The 19,548-nt window shown below is 42.5% G+C and overlaps 1 protein-coding gene across 1 annotated transcript; it reads left to right on the forward strand.

Moving 5' to 3' along the window:
• The first annotated feature begins 1,773 nt into the window (after window positions 1-1,773).
• ubald1a (UBA-like domain containing 1a) lies at window positions 1,774-17,215 on the forward strand. Its single transcript, XM_032575139.1, has 3 exons — window positions 1,774-2,490; window positions 3,020-3,082; window positions 15,262-17,215. Exons 1-3 carry the CDS (start codon window positions 2,383-2,385, stop codon window positions 15,571-15,573), a joined length of 483 nt encoding a protein of 160 aa, XP_032431030.1. The 5' UTR covers window positions 1,774-2,382; the 3' UTR covers window positions 15,574-17,215.
• Window positions 17,216-19,548: the final 2,333 nt, after the last annotated feature.

A 19,548-nucleotide genomic window follows, 5' to 3' on the forward strand; every position in this document is an offset into this window, starting at 1 on the left:
TTTCTTTAAAATTGAACTGCATTGACTGATATTTTATCATGTTTCATGAAGCTTATTTTAATGTCCCCCTTTTAATATATATATAACTAAAAATATACATATATTTAGTTATATAAAAAAGTATAGATGACCTTGTTCTTTGTACAAACTGTTGTATTCTGTTCAGATAAATGTGTTGTTGAATATTGTTCGACTTTGAATCTTTTCTGAATTGAAGATCAGTTCGGGTAAGTTAAATCAGCTAATTTAACAAATGATTATTCTTCACATATCAGCACAAGAAAAATAGAAACAGCTGATAAAACAATACGTGGGACCGAAACGAAGTCTAGCCGTCATTTATCTGACGTCATACGTGACGTTCAAAGCGTCACTTCGTCTCTCATTGAGTCAGAATTAAATCATTTTCTACAACTCCGATGATAATTTACAGAGGATTTGAATAAATTGGGGATTCGTGAAGTTTTACTCAGTTGGTCACAACCGCTTCATAAACATGAGAACACCGCCACCCTGTGGATCATTTCTGCACTGCAGTTGAACCAGAAACTAAACTCAGAAAAGTTCGGATCCTTTAATTCATCAGAGATGCAGATTTCATTAAATAGCCAATTAAAAATGTTCAGACGCTCCTTTATGTTGAAATTCACCAGCCAGGGCCCAAACTCCTCCTGAACCATGATGCATGCTGGGTAAATGTGTAAAACTTTTTCTGTTGAATGTGGTTCTGATCCACAGTTGGTCCAGTCAACTGAAGAATATGAAGCATCATAACCCTTACTGAACTCTGACCGACCTGCTCTATATTACTTATTGGAGTACATTAACAACATTGTTGCAGCAAACTTTTGAGAATGGAAAACGGCAGATATCTCCTTCTCATACCCAAAAAGGTCAGCTATACGGAAGACAATTAGGGCCAATAAAAACAATAAGAATTCTGACAAAAATGTTAAAAATTTCTCAGCATTCTGACTTTTTCCTCAGAATTTTAACAATTTTGTCAGCATTCTGACTTTAATCAGCCATTTTAAAAATAATAATAGTTTCAATCTGTCATGTTGCTACAGAAAGTGAGTTTGCGTCTCCCAGCTGCCCTAAAGTCAAAATTCATGATTTTTTTTCGTGACCTTTAAAAATAAAGTTAAATGTTTTACCAGTTTGTCTGAATGTCATGCCTTTTACCACCAGCAGGTGTCTCTACTACCCCTGTTTCTCCCATTCCTGGTGTCATAGCTACTACCAACCACAATGTTTACAATTACGTTTTCCCACAATGCTGAGCGGCTCATGTTTTGCACTTTTTTCTTTTAGTGTTAAAGAAAAAACCGCAGCAGAAGCGGAAGTGTCTGCTGTCTTCAAACTGCCATCAGTATTTGTAAAGTCACAATATGATAAGGATTATGTAATAATCTGACAGTCTGCTAAAGGTATCAAATCCTTTTTAAGAGGAACAAGTCATGATTATGTGCTAAAAATACAGTATTGTTATTAGTAAGCAGCATTTTTAAAGTGAGTTTTGACAAAGTCATAAAGATGTTTCACTAAATGAATCGTTTCTCTGTCAAACCACTTCAGACAAAAGGAACATGGCAGAAAACTGTTAACAAAGGAGAGAAGCGGATGTGTGCGGTTGCAGCACCGCAGCAGCCCCGCAATACGTGCATCAGATGCGCTGCAGCATCTCGGCGTTCCCCGCACCGAGCCACGCCGCCGTGCGGGAGCGGCGAGGAGCGGGAGCGGCGAGGAGCGGACACGACGCCGCGCCGCGCCGCGGCCTAATTTAACTCCGGCCCGTGTTATTGGTGCTGCTGGACTTGTTTACCATATTTGGCAAGCGGCTGACAACAGCGCGTGGGAATTGGACGAGCGAGGCCGTCATTCAGAAAAGTCAACCTTCTGGAGCTTTTACAAACAACGCGCATGCTCATGGGATTTGTAGTCCAAAACAAACGCCTATCGCCGGAACGCGTCGATTTCTGTCATTTCTGACCGACAAAAGCGTCATATTTTAAAAATACTATAATTTTATAACTTATGCTGGTTTAATTTATGTTTAAAGATGAAGATTCTCCCTCCTTTAACCGCCACCAGACAACTACACCCAGGCCGCTGGTTGACGGCCTACAACTCCCATCTGCGCATGCTCTGCGTGGATTGGCTGCGTCATCGTGTCAATCAGGCCCAGGTCCTTCCTTACCGCTCCTACAGTAAATATTTGTGTTTGCTCAACCGGCTGTAATGGTGGACGAGTGAGGCAGAGTGCGACGGGATCCAACAAAAGAGCAGAAGGAGGAGAAATAAACGCCGAGCGTTGGAAAGTCCGCCTCAGAACCAGCTGCCGCCACTTCTCGGAGGAAACGGACGGGCTTCGGTCGAAAAATGGATGAACTCAAACATCAAGTGATGATTAACCAGTTCGTCCTGACGGCGGGTTGTGCGGCAGACCAAGCGAAGCAGCTCCTGCAAGCGGCACACTGGCAGTTTGAGGTGAGAGCAGCCGGGGGGAAGCGGCTCGGCTCGGCTCGGTTCGGTTCGGCTCGGCTGGGTTAGCATTAGCCGCTCCGCTAATGTTTATCCTGCCAGTTTCTACAGACACTTTATACAAACAAGAAAGAAAAAAAAAACGTTTCTACTTCAGACCGACTGTTCCTTCAACCACATCCAGAACTTTTCGGAACCGCCATGGTTGCTCAGTTCGGGCTTAATAAATCAGTGTGAAGTACAACAATGTATCGCACAAGGTTAAGGCGCATCCAGTTAGACTTTACTCCAGATTAGATACTATAATCCGACAGCCGAGGCCAGAGTACTATTACGCAATAAAGATGACCGCCGTGTTGTACAGACTGGCCTATAAACGAGCCTTCTGATGCAATATAACACACACTGTACAAATATTTACACTAATCAGGTTCATTGACTTATTTACACTCTTTGTAAGATGAATCAACACCTAAATATGTGGTTTTAATCCGTATTTCCACCCATAAACTGCTGCGTTTGTTTCCTTTTTCAGACTGCCCTCAGTGCCTTTTTTCAAGAAACAAATATCCCATATGGCCATCATCATCATCAAATGGTGAGTTCTGACAGAAACCCGCCCGTTCTCTATCTGTTTCCGGCCGAACCGAGGTCCGCCGGCCGGCCTGTGGTTCTGGTGATGGGAGCCGCAGAGGGAGACGATGTTGTACTAACAATAACAAAGCACATGGCGGCCATGTTGTGAGCTTCCAGAAATAAACACAGCCAGGCTGCAGCTCCGGCAGCGGCCACAGGGGGCAGGCAGGAGGAGGGACACGGTGTACATTCAGCTCAACTTCACCGGGCTGAGATCCGACATGCTGCAGAATCTGAACTCAAATCACAAATCTTTTCATTTAAGAACAGTTAAACCCAAACTCGTTACTGTGAGGGAGCGGTCGCTGTGAAACCGGATGTTTCTACATTAAAGCAAAGACTGAGTGATTATGGATTTCCGTTTTAAGCCTCCTGGTTCTGGATTAGCTCAGTTGGTGTTTCCATCCGTCTGATGGAGTTTTACTCAGACACCAACAAGCTGCCAGGATTTCACATCCAGAGTTTGAGGAGAAAACTGAGTTTCTGCTTACAGCTGGAAAGATTCATCAAATTCATCAGTTATTGAAATAAATCAGCTAATTTAGTAATAAATTCAGACTCTAGAAAATGACTCTAGAAACTGGACCAGAACTCCTCTGGTCCAGTTTTATCTTCACCTGGTTCACATTCTGTAGATAAATCTCTACGTCTCATTAATCAGTCGATCAATAATGATCCCAGATCAGCTCTGCACTGAATCCATGGTGAAGGATTTTCAGCTGCAGATTCATCATTTAAAAAAGGAAATAAATTTAGTTTGTTTGTGTTTTTTAATGTATTTCTAATATTGTATTATAAACTTAGATGTTGCATGAAAAATATGGATAATAAGACTATTTTATTTTATTAATCGTTAGAATAATTAACTTATTACTTTTAAACATTTTATTTCTACAGAATAAAGTTTTTCACTCAGTGACCCAGAGACAGTTCAGCTCTTCTCCACCTGGTGCAACGATTATAGTTATAATAATAATAATAATAATTCATTAATATCAGCCAAACAGTGACTATTGGATCTGTTTCCAATCAGCCGCTGTGTGTGTGTGTGTGTGTGTGTGTGTGTGTGTGTGTGTGTGTGTGTGTGTGTGTGTGTGAGGATGGTTCTGCCCTCCAGGTGAGAACATCTAACCAGCAGGTATCAAACTGCTGCAGTCAGGAGTTTTTGGTTCTTCGTCTGTAATCTGGTTTCTCTCTGAGCCTCGGCATCCGGCCGCGCTGGTGGCCCTTCAGGCCCCTGTGGGCCCCTGGTGGCCCTTCGGGCCCCTGTGGGCCCCTGGTGGCCCTTCGGGCCCCTGTGGGCCTCTCACATCTGCTTTATTAGATTTAAACAGTTTGGTTTTTGTCTGAAGCTTCATTTTTTACCGTTTTGAGTTTATTTTGAACTAATCTAGCTCTAAACACCTAAGAACTATTTAATAATCAGGTTATTGCATCAAGTTCCAACAGGAACAAACCGACATGAATAGATTTTATTTGAATAAATAAAATGTTTATGAATCTATTTAAACTTTGACGGTTCTGAGCGTAAAACTAAAAACTCTCCTCATATAAACCCAGGTGAATATTATATTCCATGTTTTCCTCTGAACTCCCTCATGGTGATGCTGAGCAACTTTTTATTGTTTGTTTTCTGGAGCAGAACCGACATGTTGACCCGGTTTCACTGTGTTCTGGCTGCTTCAGCCGATCACACGCAGCTTCCTCCTTTATTATTATTATTATTATTATTGTTGTTGTTATAATTTGTTCCTGAAGGAAACGGATTCTGCGGGAAACGCCCGAGTCGTTCTGCTGCTGCAGTCAAACGGCGACCTGCTGCAGCTCTGACTGGAGCTTGTTTGGGTTTTTTCTGGTGGGTCCAGTTAATCAGGTTCAGTCACATCTTCCAGTAAGAGCCGATCTGATTGGCTGTTGCATCCCGAGCAGCAGCAGCCAATGCGGTCTCTGTCTCACTGCAGACATCGTTATAAACCAGGATCGTTTAACTGAATTTCCAGACTCAGGTGAATATCGGCTCCTTCTGCTGTAACTCTGATTGTTTGTCTGAGTTAAATAAAAACCGAGGAAAAAAAAACTCCAGCAGTCGTTGGACTGGAGGAACCAGAATCTGTGAGCTCAGCAGAACGGTGCAGAACTCCTTCTGGACTTTGGTCGATGCTTGTGGACCTGCAGAGACGAGCTGCAGCTCTGAAACTCCACATTACTGCAGCTAACCATTAGCTGAGTCAGCTGGTATTCCATCAATCTGTTCTGCAGATTTATTTAAACACTTAAACATATTCTATCCAGTATCAGAAAATGCATAAAAATGCAAATAAACAAATAATTCAGTTCATCTTTTGCATAAACAATAAAACAATTTTCTAGCATGAGAATCAAAAACTTTTCATATGCAGATTAAAAAGCCTTCAAGCGTCATAATGAGAAACGCTGAACATCAATACAGAGTAGAGATTATTTATTGATTAGCTCATCAATAATTGGATGCAAAATGTGATCAATATGAGATTTATTTATTCTTTTACAGAATTTGAAGCAGATGAAACTGAACTGATGTTCTGGCAGAACTAAGAAAGTTTTTTATCGTAAATGTAAAATATTTCTATCATTGTTCAGTTTTGGTTTCATTACTGCGTTGTTTCAGAAAATATCTTTTTTAGAGTCATCATGCTCAGTTAACGATTAATAGATCACTACAGTAGCTTAGGGCTGAAATGATGGATCGATTATGAAATGAGTTGAATTCAGTGACGGATTAAATGTTTCCGTTCTGTTTGTTGGTGTCAGACGTTTTTTTATTTATCTGTTGGGTTTCGTTTCCTTTAGAGGAGAAATGTTTCACTGTAAAACATTAACTTCATCTTTTAAAAACAAAATGCTTGTCGTGTGAAATCCCATAAACCTTCTGGATTTGTTGGACAGATCAAATGTATTATTATTATTAACAATAATAATAGTTCCTTTAAGATGAGCCAAGCAGTTTCTATCTGCAGAGCTTCTGAGGAACGTGATTCAGAGGATTTGTGTGTTTTCTGCTATTTAAGGCTGTGTGTGTGTGTGTGTGTGTGGGTGTGTGTGTGTGTGTGTTCTCACATTTTAAAGAGCCACTGACTCTTTCCTGCATGTTTTTTTCTGACATTTTCACTTCAACATGACAAACGGAGAAAAACAAAACGGTGTCGTTGGAACCAACAGTTCAGGGTGAAATTCGTCTCCATCACTGAGGAAGACGCAGGAAACGCCGAAACATCCAAACCAGGCAGAAGGAATCACTAGTATTTGGATGAATTAATATTTTTACAGCCTGATTCAGGTCAAACAGCCGTTCAGAAGAATCTGAGATTAAAGTGAAGGAAGAACTGTGAATGTAGAGAAGTTAAACTGTCCTAAAGTTTATTTACATGGAAATACATTCTGGGCTTTTCAGTGAATCAGTTTTAAAGAATATCTTCCTTTTGACATGTGGGAAGTTAGGAGAGAAACAGACAGACGGGCGAATCTGAGTTTGAGGAAAAAACTAACCAGATGCCTCATTAGAGACCCTGAAGCTGCTGCAGCTGCAGCTGCTGCTGCAGCAGCTTCAGGTCGGTCCTCTGACCCGACACGCTCAGTCGGACTGCAGGAGGAGAAAAAGCCAAGCTGGGACTGAGGATCAGAGATGAAGCTAACACACCCAGCAGACGAACATTATGAAACGTTCTTTGTTCTGTCTGCAGCGTCTGAGACGTTGCTGCAGCATCGTGCTGCAGCTGCTGCACTATAAACACGCAGCATTCATCTATTTCTTTATTTAAACTAGTGGAGGAACTCAATGAAAATGTTCTGAAGCAGAAATGAATCCCATCTCTGCTGCTAGCGGATCGCAGGCGGAACCTCGGCGAGTAAAATCTACCTGGTAACGTTTTGTGTTTTTGCAGTGCAGCAGTCGTCATCTGATGATCCTCAATATTTATATTGGTTATGAAATATCGTAGTTGCTGACTCAGCAGCTTTCATCACTTCATCATCATCATTGTCAGACTTTGTGTCCAGATTCTCCTGCTGCTGAATTATGATGCATGCTGGGTAAAATGTGACTTTCAGACAGCGACGCTTCGAAAGCAATCGGATCTATAGATCTGGATCGGGTCGATCCGGTTGGGCTGCAGCACACACATCCTCAGTGTGCCGCAGCATCTGTGTTTGTGCCGTAGCCTCTGTGTTTGTGCCGTAGCCTCTGTGTTTGTGCCGCAGTTTGTGCCGCAGTCTCTGTGTTTGTGCCGCAGCCTCTGTGTTTGTGCCGCAGCCTCTGTTTGTGCCGCAGCCTCTGTGTTTGTGCCGCAGCCTCTGTTTGTGCCGCAGCCTCTGTGTTTGTGCCGCAGCCTCTGTGTTTGTGCTGCAGCATATGTGTTTGTGCTGCAGCATCTGTGTTTGTGCTGCAGCATCTGTGTTTGTGCTGTAGTATCTGTGTTTGTGCTGCAGCCTCTGTGTTTGTGCTGCAGTGTCTGTGTTTGTGCTGCAGTGTCTGTGTTTGTGCCGCAGCCTCTGTGTTTGTGCCGCAGCCTCTGTGTTTGTGCCGCAGTCTCTGTGTTTGTGCTGCAGCCTCTGTGTTTGTGCTGCAGCCTCTGTGTTTGTGCTGCAGCCTCTGTGTTTGTGCTGCAGCATCTGTGTTTGTGCTGCAGTATCTGTGTTTGTGCTGCAGCCTCTGTGTTTCCATTATTGATTTTCTCCGTGTCGGTCAGACCTTCAGGGATCTGAATGTTGGTCATGTGACCGGAGCAGGAAGTGGCTCGGCTGTCTGAGATCATGTGACTCCATCATGCGACTGAGGCAGAGAAACGAACCACAGAGTTTCCTTCATGTTCCTGAGAACATGTTGGTACCAGAACCAGAACAGAACCTCCATGATTTTTAATGACTTGCTGCATTAAACTCAGTTATGTCTGATTTTAATCAGATTTATTGGAAACAGCAAATTCACTTGTAACATCAGCAGAATATTGGCAAAGATTATAATCTCCACGCGAGGTCAGCCGGACTAAACGGGTCACCCAGACTAAACGGGTCATCTGGACTAAACGGGTCGCCCGGACTAAACGAGTCGCCCGTCTGTCGCAGTACGACTGAAACGCAGTGTTATTATTATTCCTCTGAGCTGGAGGGGTGACGTCACACTGTGTGTATTTGTCAGTAAAGGCTCCAACTCAAAGCTTCACAGCTTAATGTCAAGATCATGTTTTAGTCACGGAGCGACCTTTGACCCCTACAGTTCCACCCCTAAACGCAGCATGGTGCTGCGCTCTAAAGATACGAAGCGGAAAAATTATTATTATATGAATAATCAGAAAAAAGGCTTTTATTTTGGTGGGATCAGCCAAAGGCTGCGCTGCTGCTGGGAGGTTATAAAGTAGGTGTGAGGCCGTTTCCTGGCACAGCCAGCTCACAGGAGGAGAGAAGAAGAACGAGGAGGAGGGGTGTGTGTGTGTGTGTGTGTGTGTGTGTTTTTGGTAACGGTAAACACGGTCTGGGTGTCCAGGCGTGGCTTCGTCTGGAGGATTTCTTGAAATCCCGACTTTTCTCCTCTCCCAGAGAGCAGCAGAGCTATAATTACCTTCATAAAGCTCAGAGTGATGACACACACACACACACACACACACACACACACAGAGCTGTTTACGCCTCTTACTGCATTACGCTGCGTAGTCAGGACCAACACACACTTCCTGTCCTCACAGGAAATCAAACCTTTCAGTTTCTGCTGCTGGTCAGTCTGAGGAGATAAGCATCAGTTTCTGACTGAATCCTATGTGTGTGTGTGGGTGTGTGTGTGTGTGTGTGTGTGTGTGTGTGTGTGGTTAGGGTTCTGGGAAACCATGCTTTTGGAAACATGCAGAGTAACATGTTGGAACATGCAGGGAGTGCAGGCTAAGCCTCTTCAGATGTGGTTGAATGCTTGGCATGACATACACACACACACACACACACACACACACACACACTCTCAGGCAGAGGAAGTTGGCCTGACGTGCTTCAGGGAACAAGACTCCATGCAGGACGGCGGCGCAGACCAGATGTGTTTATGAGTCGAGGAGGCGGATTGGCTTTCACACTGATTCCTGGAGTCACAGCGTTCACACACACACACACACACACACACCCACACACACACACACACACAACAGGAAACACAAGCAAACAAGTCAGTTGTAAACTATCTTTTCAGTAATCGAATATTTTAGTTTTTTCAGCAGCTGCTTGAGCTGGTAAAATAAATTTATGAAAGGGAAATTCCTGGAAAATGATTTATTTATTTGATTTTATTGCTTAAAATGCAAAATGATTAAAAAGTCTGATGTGTGGAAAAGGTGCACAAAACTTTTCAGATTAAACTGAGACGTTTGTCAGCTTGAAGTAAGAAACTTTTAATGAAATATTTCTAATCTATAAAGTTTTTTCTGCCTGGCCCTGATTGGAAAACTCGCTGAAGAGACGAAAATATGAAATTATTTTCTGTGAAGTCGGTTAAAACCGGATCAGAAACAAAGAATCGACTTTCTACCAGCAGCAGAGCGAACTTAAAGTTTTCATCATGAAACTGGAAGCAACGTTTCAGAAGTGAAAGTAAAAACTCCTGCAGCGCGTGTGTGTGTGGGGGTGCGTGTGTGTGTGTACACACACACCTGGTCTCACATTGACCTTTGACCTGCTTGTTTCTGCCAGCCTTGTTTTTTTCAGTAAGTGGGGCTCGCTGTTCGCTCCAGTGGCGGCGGCTGAAACCAAACTGTGAGCTAATGATCCACGGTGATGATGCGTTCACTGACCTCCGGGAGAAAGCAGCTTCCTGATGGTCCGTTTGGTTTGTCAGTGAGGAGCTTCCTGTTTAGAGGAGATCAGCAGAGAAACCTGAAAGTTTAGTGGAGGATGACTCGGCTCGTTGACCAGAGAGTTCAGTGTCTGGAGTAGAAATGTGTTTGGACGTTTAAATTTTCTTTCACCCTGAAGCCTGCAGTAACCTTTGACCTCCTGCCTTTAAATCAGTGAAACATGAAGCAGCAGGAACAATCGGCTCAACGCTCCAACCGTCACTCAGCACTTCTTCTTCTGCTTGCTTTGACTTTTCCTTCAGTTTCTGTTTAACTCTTGGTTCTCCTGCTCTGCATGTTTTCACTGAGACGTTTGAGGAACGTTGGTGACGATCACTGTCAGCTGGAACTACTGCTCAACGCCACAAAGTCACTTTATTTCCATCATTCCTTTTAATCAGGATTAAACATGTAATTTCTCTGATAATTAGGCCTTCACAATAAGCAATAAATCAATTAATCACATGATTAATTGAAACAAACTCAATCATTTCCATTTGTGTGATTTATTGTTTTTCTACCAGAAACTGGATGATTAAAGTTTTGGTCTCAACTATCAGAGATTTCATAATTATTTTATTTGTTGTTTGTTTTTGATCATTTTAATGTCTTCCACTTCCAGAGTTAAATATTGATTAGAGCTTAAAGTTTATTGATCTTTGAGAATGTGTTCATAATTATTATATTACCACAATAACCTCTGGATGATTCATCACCTGGTAACACTAGTTATAGTTAACCTGCTGGTAATCTAACCTGGATGTATTTTCACAGAGAAAATGGCGGCCGGCCGTCAGGAGCCAGTCGGCTGTTTATGTCCGTCATCATGAAGTTGCTGTAGATTTATGGACGTCATGTTTCAGGTTATGGTCTTTCTGTCCGTTCCAGTTTGTTCGAAGGGGAAACATAAACATTTTAACTGGTTTCCAGTTCGCGTCTCCAGATGAACGTTTAGCAACGAAACACAGCGTGTCTCTGTGTGTGTGTGTGTGTGTGTGTGTGAAGGTAAACATTGTGTGGTGAAGCCTCCATGGTTCCTGTAACTTCAGACCGTCTGAGTTTACAGACAAACGGAGCGGAGGTTTCCGGAACCGGACCGGTACCTGTGACCCGGTCTCCGTCCCAACAGCAGCAGATCTGTGCTCCTTTTGCTCATAACAACCGTTGCCATGGGAACGGCTCAGTTGGCCGTGTTTTGATCACAAACTGTCTGCTAGTCTCCTGCTTGTTCACAAACCGGCTGGACCTTTGCTGCCAGAACCTGGACCGGGTTCTTGGAGTAAAACCCGGTCCAGGTTTACCTGACAGAACGTTCAGATAAAATTTAACATTATTTATTTGAGTTCAGATTTAGTTTTTGCAGCTAACTCAGGTTTTCTGATGATTAATCAGATGAATGTCAGATTCTGCAGGTTTTAATGTTTTCATTTAATATTAGAAAAACATCAAAAGATGCAAATAAATAAAAATGTAATTATTTATTGAACAGGAAAATCATCATTTTCTGACCTGCCAGTCGATTTGAACATTACGGCTCTGAATGTTGATATTTCAGTAAATTAACTTTTCTAGATTCCGGTGAGCAGGCCTGGCGCTACAATCAATAAATCAATTAGTCGCATGATAATTTAAAGCAAACTCAATCATTTCCATTTGCATGATTTATAGTTTTTCTCTTTCTACCAGAAACTGGCTGATAAAAGTTTCAGTTTGGTGTTTTGGTCTCAACCAGCAGATTTTTCAGAATTCGTTTTATTTGTTGTTTTGTTGATTTAAATGTCTTCCAGAGTTAAATGTTAAGAATTTAAAGTTTACTGGTTTTTGTGTTCTTATTATTATTCCACCATTATTATTATATTACTGTAAATTGGTCTCAACTCGGCAATATAATTGTTGATCTCTGTTGCGGTGATGTAGAAACATTCGTCCTGCTGGCTGTTCAGATTGATTACTAAATTAGTTTATTATTTCAGTGACGGCTGAGCGCCGCTCTCAGCTCCGTGCGGTTCGTCCGTCAGCCGGTGTTGGTGTTCGGTCTCGTCCCGCTGCGTGTTGGTTGGGTTTTCTCTGCAGCTCTGACCTTCCAGCTGCAACCTGAAGGTCGTTCAGGTCAGCACACAAACCAGCGATCAGCTGCTTCCTCTGCCTCCTGAACCAAACTGTGAAACTTCACTAAACTCGGGTTTATTCTGACCCGGCTCCAAAACGCAACAAAGATCGAAACTCCGTATTAAATCTGTTTTTTCCCTCTGGAGGCGTTTCCATAACGGACTGGTTAATAAAACGTGCTGCATTCAGTGAACGTTGGACACGGCTCCGTTTTATTGTCTTTGCAACAATAAACTCCAGATAAAATCTGATTCACAGCTACTGAGAAAAATAATTCAATGTTTTCATCACAACAAGGAAGTTTTTACAGCATCACAAAAACAACTTATTTTATTAATGAACTTCTTCATTCAAAACATTTTCAACCAATAAACAGTAAAAAACTTGTTCAAACATAATGGATGCAACGCAGCTTATTATTGGCTAATAATATTGTAGTCCAATCAACTGCAGTAATGTGAAATTAGCCATATATACTCAAACTCTACTGTAAGAAAATATTCAACTATAAAGAACATCTGGTTCAGTTAGAAAACATGATAATGTTGATAAAAGTTACAAAAAATAAACTAAACTGAAAACTGGTCGAGAATTTAACGTGTTAAGATCCAGAACTGGGCCAGTTGGGTCTTAAAGTTTGTTGACTTGTTGAGTGATTCTGAGAAAACCAGCTGGAGCAGCAGGTGTAGGTACTGGATCTTCTATAGTCTAGCTGCTGGAAGCTGCGCTGCAGCTCAGCTTCTGCTCTGAACACGAAGATTATTTTACTAAATCAGACCAAACATGTTGATAAACGGCTCAGATCGATGGCCTCTACGCTCTGCTTCCTGTTTTAGTCCAGACCTGCTTCCTGTTTTAGTCCAGACCTGCTTCCTGTTTTAGTCCAGACCTGCTTCCTGTTTTAATCCAGACCTGCTTCCTGTTTTAGTCCAGACCTGCTTCCTGTTTTAATCCAGACCTGCTTCCTGTTTTAGTCCAGACCTGCTTCCTGTTTTAATCCAGACCTGCTTCCTGTTTTAATCCAGACCTGCTTCCTGTTTTAATCCAGACCTGCTTCCTGTTTTAGTCCAGACCTGCTTCCTGTTTTAGTCCAGACCTGCTTCCTGTTTTAATCCAGACCTGCTTCCTGTTTTAATCCAGACCTGCTTCCTGTTTTAGTCCAGACCTGCTTCCTGTTTTAGTCCAGACCTGCTTCCTGTTTTAGTCCAGACCTGCTTCCTGTTTTAGTCCAGACCTGCTTCCTGTTTTAGTCCAGACCTGCTTCCTATTTTAATCCAGACCTGCTTCCTGTTTTAGTCCAGACCTGCTTCCTGTTTTAGTCCAGACCTGCTTCCTGTTTTAGTCCAGACCTGCTTCCTGTTTTAATCCAGACCTGCTTCCTGTTTTAGTCCAGACCTGCTTCCTGTTTTAGTCCAGACCTGCTTCCTGTTTTAGTCCAGACCTGCTTCCTGTTTTAGTCCAGACCTGCTTCCTGTTTTAATCCAGACCTGCTTCCTGTTTTAGTCCAGACCTGCTTCCTGTTTTAATCCAGACCTGCTTCCTGTTTTAGTCCAGACCTGCTTCCTGTTTTAGTCCAGACCTGCTTCCTGTTTTAATCCAGACCTGCTTCCTATTTTAATCCAGACCTGCTTCCTGTTTTAGTCCAGACCTGCTTCCTGTTTTAGTCCAGACCTGCTTCCTGTTTTAGTCCAGACCTGCTTCCTGTTTTAATCCAGACCTGCTTCCTGTTTTAGTCCAGACCTGCTTCCTGTTTTAGTCCAGACCTGCTTCCTGTTTTAATCCAGACCTGCTTCCTGTTTTAATCCAGACCTGCTTCCTGTTTTAGTCCAGACCTGCTTCCTGTTTTAGTCCAGACCTGCTTCCTGTTTTAGTCCAGACCTGCTTCCTGTTTTAATCCAGACCTGCTTCCTGTTTTAGTCCAGACCTGCTTCCTGTTTTAGTCCAGACCTGCTTCCTGTTTTAATCCAGCCCAAGTTTTAAAACATGAGGTGTGGTGCAGGTGAGCGCCCCCCGCTGGCCGTTCTGAGGTCGTGCATCGCCACTGCTGCGCCTCCTGCAGCCAGAGGTCAGGTAGAGGTCAGACAGGAAGTGACTCCAGAGACAGGAGCCAGCACTTTCTGTCTGACCGCTCAGAGGACTCAGGTTTCAGAACCGTCCGTTTCCATGGTTACGGGGCGGCAGTGGATCAGATGGCGCTGGTCGGGTCCGGTTCTGCCTGTCAGCAAACATCCGGATCAGAACATGAACCATTTTCTGACCAATCGGAGCGAAGCTGACTCTGAATCCCAGCCAATCAAATTCACAGAGAACAGGAGTAAAAAGATTCAAAGAATAAAATATTAAATCAATGTATGATTAAAAAGGGAACAAATAAAACTAAAAAAATACAAAATATGGGAGAAAAATGATGAAATAAAATAAAAAAAACTTTTACTAAATATGAAAAAAAGGAAAACAAAACTGCATAATCAAATAAGTTGATAAGATTTTTATTTTTTTATGTTTGGCTCATAAATGACTTTATTTCATGTTATAATCCGTCCTCCATTGTTTTTATTTACTATTATTATTATTAGTGGAGTATAGAAAACACGCAGCAGCTTGTAGGAAGTGTGACGATGATCAGATTATTAATCAATTTTACCATGAAAGCAGAAATAAAAAACTTTTTTCTGCATTTAAAGCTGAATCTGTTAATCCGACCCGCCTGGTGGCTGTGAGGTCAAAGGTCGCCCTGTTGTTTTCAGAGCTTCACTTTGTTCACATGCTGACCTGATTTATCAGCTGGAAGCTTTTCTGCAACAGGAAGTGATTCAGACGGTGTTGCATCATAAGCGGCTGGGATTCCCCTCAACTTCCCACCAGAACCAGAACCAGAATCTTTATAAGGAGAATCCGTCCTCCAACGCTCGAGGCGGTTCTGGTTTCTGCTGTCATCGTTCCACGTTTTGGATTCACATGAATTTGTCTCTTATGGTTTAATAAAATCAGAGCAAAATCAAATAATAAACGGAGGAAATGATAATAAATCAGCTTTGATCATGAAGCTCAGATTAATTATATTTCTTACTAATAAAATACATCAAGTAATAATCAATTTCAACTATAATATTGTGAATATTTCCTGCAGGTGGCGCTGTGCGTCCAGTCAGTAACCCCGCTCTTCCTCTCCTCTCCTCTTCCTCAGATGTGTACCCCCGCCAACACGCCGGCCACGCCCCCCAACTTCCCCGACGCGCTGACCATGTTCTCCCGGCTGAAAGCCTCCGAGAGCTTCGCCAGCAGCGCCGGCAGCCCCATGGCCGTCTCCATGGCGACCTCGCCGCCGCCCCCTCAGGCGGGCGGCTGGGGCGCGGCGCCCGGCGCGCCCAACGCGCCACAGCAGGGACTCTGGACTCCGCCCCCCACGCAGCCCTGCCCGCCCCCCTGGCCGGTGGGCGTCGCCCCGCACGCGGGCGCCGAGCAGAAGGCCAGCGTCGCCATGGAGGCGGAGAGATGAAGGACTGGAAACGGCCCCCCCGCCTCGCTGTTGTCATGGCGACGGTGAGAGGGGGGGAGCGGGGCGGGTGGGTGGCAATAATGGGTAGAAACGGGATTAGATCGGAAAAAATCTACGCAAACCAAGAAAAACTGATTTATGGAGGATTAAAGAGAAACGCTGAGGATTCTAGTTTCATTACCAATAAAGATTCCAACAAGAGATATTCAAGTACAAAACAGAAATTTAAAAAATGTCATGCCCAAGGATTATCCACCATATTCAAGGACTTTCAAGGCAGCAAGTCTTTTTGTTTTCCAGCCGGTGTTTTTTTAACCCACTGCTGTTCTATGTTCCTGCGACCGTCTGTGCTGCATGAGGAAAACGAGGCAGTGATTTTTTTATTCTTTAAGATTCAGATTTGATCACCAACTGGTGGCGCGTGGGACGCATGTGGGACGCATGAGAGCAAGCGAGCGGTCGACCTGTAATCAGACGTGTATTCATAAAGTTCCAGTATATATATATATATATATAAATATATATATATATTAATGTAAACGCATAATTTAGGGTTTAGCAGGAAACAAAACGCCTCCATATCCGTCAGAGGGGGGGGACCTCTTCTCACCCGGCCTGGTGGTCACCTGACTTCTCTCAGCCAATCAGGGATTGTTCTTCAACCAGCCGACTTCTCCTTTCGCCGTTTCACCTGGACTGCAGGAGGCTTCAAGGCAACAAATCATCCTTTCCATCTTATTGTTTCTAATGACGTTTTATTTGTTGAGAGGCGGGAAGCCCAGGAAGTGGGCGGGGCTTTAGGTTGATCTTTTGTAAACGTGAAACAGTCGCAGCTAAAATGATGAGAGATTAAAAACGAGACTACTCCATCTTTTTAAACAGAAATGCCACTTTTTGCATGACGTGTTCACAACGTGTGACATCTTTTGTGGAAAGCATACACGAGGCGTGTTTCAGGAGGGGCGGGGCTTATGGCGGGAGGGCGGGGCTTAAGGAGGGGGGTGTTCCCATTAATGAGCAGCAGAATCTGGCTGTCAAAAGTCCAAATTAAACAGAAATGTGAGTGTAGGACTGAAAACGGCCAGCAGGGGGAGTCAGAGGCACTACAGACTACTTTCAGGGACAGGATGACGCCCCTCCCCCACCCGTTGCTGGACTCTAGGTTTCTGAAGGCGACTAGCTGCTGGTGCGCTTCGGGAACAACCCTCAAAAAATCGCAATATTTTGAAAGCAGGTTCTCCAGTTTTGATTTTGATTTTGATCAGAGACTTTAAAATGAAATATTTTAAATAGCTTAGGGTCTTTTTTTTTTTAAGAATAATAATTACGGACATATTGATGAGGATTAACCATCATCCTGTTTCTTTAGACTAAAATGTGGGATGTGACCCATTTTTCCCAAAGTTTGGTTCCTTATTTGGTTCAGTCAGTTTGTGGGCGGGGCCTAATGTTCCTAATGGTTTCTCATGTATGTTTCCCCCGTTGTATGACTGTATGAGACCATTCCCACAATATTTGTGGACTACCTGATAAATAACTTATCATTTTTGTGAACCTAAATAAATATTGTATGTCAACCTCTTCAGGAAACCAACTTTTCCTTCACTTCCTGTTTCTAAATGCATTAAAGGTGATGATTGGATGAAGTTTTGGGTTATTATAACTTTAATAATGTCTCCACTGTCCTCAGATTCTTGGATTTAAACCAAAAGCGGCTTTCTGAATGTAATCTCTTAAGCGCCCACACCCAGCGGTGAGGGGCGGGGTCACAGGGTTCGCCTGTCCTTATCTGACCTGCAGGCTCCGCCCACCAGGAAGTGGAGCGGGTTGCCCGTCTGGCCTCCAGCTGCTTTGCTTGGAGCTTCACCACGTTGGCAGCGGCTGCAGCTGAACTTCTGGGGAGATAAGAGGAAGAATAAACACGGCGGGTCCAGAGAACAGCCTGACCCGGTTAGAGGAGGCCATCAGAACCAAGCAGCTGACAAGCATCACTACTGTAAAAACTTTTTATTACCCATAATGCATCATTCCTCTCCTTTAAGATCAAATAAAACTTTACTGGAACCAGATGGAGAAAGTTCTGGTGCTGCTGCGCAGCTGAAACACAGGAAGAGAGTGGTGGACATCTGCCATGTCTGGAACCGGATCAGAACCAAATGGTTCAGAACCAAAATGTTCTGATCCGGTTTGGGTCGGAAGCTAATAATAGCCTCTCTCATTGAGAAATCAGCCAAAGAAAAATATTACAACCATAAATGTTGGTTGGTGCATCTGCCTCACTAAATTTGCTGTTTGAAGAACCTTTATACCATCTAGTGGACGGAGTGGGAACTGCATGTTTGTTATGGAAGTGTTTAATAAATTCAGTAAATATTAATGTTAAACTAGGCTTGTGCATAAAAAATAGATTTAGGTTTTTTTTATTTTTTTTTTACTAAATTTGACCAAAATTCTAAAGTTTATTCCTGATTTTGGGTATGAAGCTTATTTGATACACCAGGCAACTAAGGAATGGAAATGGGTAATAGTAATAAGAAGCAATAGTATAGTGAAGCTATGGCTGAAGAAAATGTAAATTATATTAATATTTAGACTTTGCAACTTTAAACTAAATGATTACTTTAGATTACAAAGTAATATAAATATTGACAATTATTTTTGCCAAGAACATACTGTTACAGAATATTTATAAAAGCTTCTAGGTCAGGAAAACTGATTTTTCAGTATTTAGTTAAACTGGAAACACTACAGGAGGAAAACTGATTGTTTATAAATGTATGTTGAAATTTAATTTGTAAAACTGATTTAATTTTTCAGAAAAAAGTAATCTTGGAGCTCATTGGACAGATTAATGGGATTTTGCAGAAATTACCATTAAAACACCTTGATGGTTGTTCAAAAACATATTTTTACTCCGTTTTAAAGTTTTGTTTGAGCAAAAACAGCATCAATAAAATAATCAACATACACTAAATAATCAGATTAATTCCTTAAGTGCCTAATGAGTCTAATTAGCATCACAACTAAAGTCACATTAATAACAGGTGTAATGTTCAAATATACTAATTAATTTAACATCTGAGTGAGAACAAAAAAACTCAGGATTTATACAGTTGGATGTAAATTCAGACTTTAAAGGGAAGCAGATGATCAGAACGTGAAGCTTTAATAGATTATTGATCAGAAATCTGGTTCCTGACCGTCAGATCAATGTTGGACTGAAGCAGGTCGGAAAAAAACAAAAACACAAACAAACGTAAAAATGTTGGCAAATTAAGAAATTTGATCTTAAATAATGAATAATAATCGGCTTTGGTTGATATAAATACATATCAGCATTGCAGCGGTGTCGGTTCTGATCCAGATGGACGTTCTGGACTGATTCTGCTGACCCATCAGACTAAAAACCCAAATGGGCCGAACAGTTGGTTCTGCTGTTCCGATGTCTGGTTCTGTGTTGTTCTGTATTTCTGGTTCTGTGTGAACGACCGCAGTGAACCTGAAACAATGGCCGCTCCGCCGCTCCGGGCCGAGATCCTGAGCCGGACACAAAGCTGCTTTATCCCTGTTGCATTAGCACCAGTTCACACACACACACACGCACACACACACACACACAGCGTCTTTAAAACAACAGTCAGCTCAGACTGGCAGCAGAGGAAGTTGTATTTGTTGACAGAAACAGAACCATGTTGTTTCTGTTCTCCGGATCACCAGTAAAGTCTTTGTCACTTTTATTCTTTATTTCACTTCCTTATTGAATAATAAAGCGCCTGCTGGGAGTACTGGTTCTGTTCCCATGTCCATACTGGTTCAGATGCTGAATTATAAATTACAGTGACGAATCGTCTTTCAGCTGATCTTCCTCATTGACGATGTCTTCGTCTCAGCAAACACGGAAACATTCTGCCAACACATAAATGGTACAAACTCCAAAACACAAACAAAAAACAAAAACAAAAAATACTGCAAGAC

This window comes from Xiphophorus hellerii, chromosome 10 (assembly GCF_003331165.1).
Source record: "Xiphophorus hellerii strain 12219 chromosome 10, Xiphophorus_hellerii-4.1, whole genome shotgun sequence".
Lineage (NCBI taxonomy): Eukaryota > Metazoa > Chordata > Actinopteri > Cyprinodontiformes > Poeciliidae > Xiphophorus > Xiphophorus hellerii.

Bases quoted from the DNA above. Each gene is read 5' to 3' on its own strand.
- ubald1a (XM_032575139.1), top strand. From the start codon at position 2,383: ATGGATGAACTCAAACATCAAGTGATGATTAACCAGTTCGTCCTGACG. The intron at 2,491-3,019 runs GTGAGAGCAGCC...TTCCTTTTTCAG, and splicing joins CGGCACACTGGCAGTTTGAG to ACTGCCCTCAGTGCCTTTTT. The intron at 3,083-15,261 runs GTGAGTTCTGAC...CCTCTTCCTCAG, and splicing joins GCCATCATCATCATCAAATG to ATGTGTACCCCCGCCAACAC.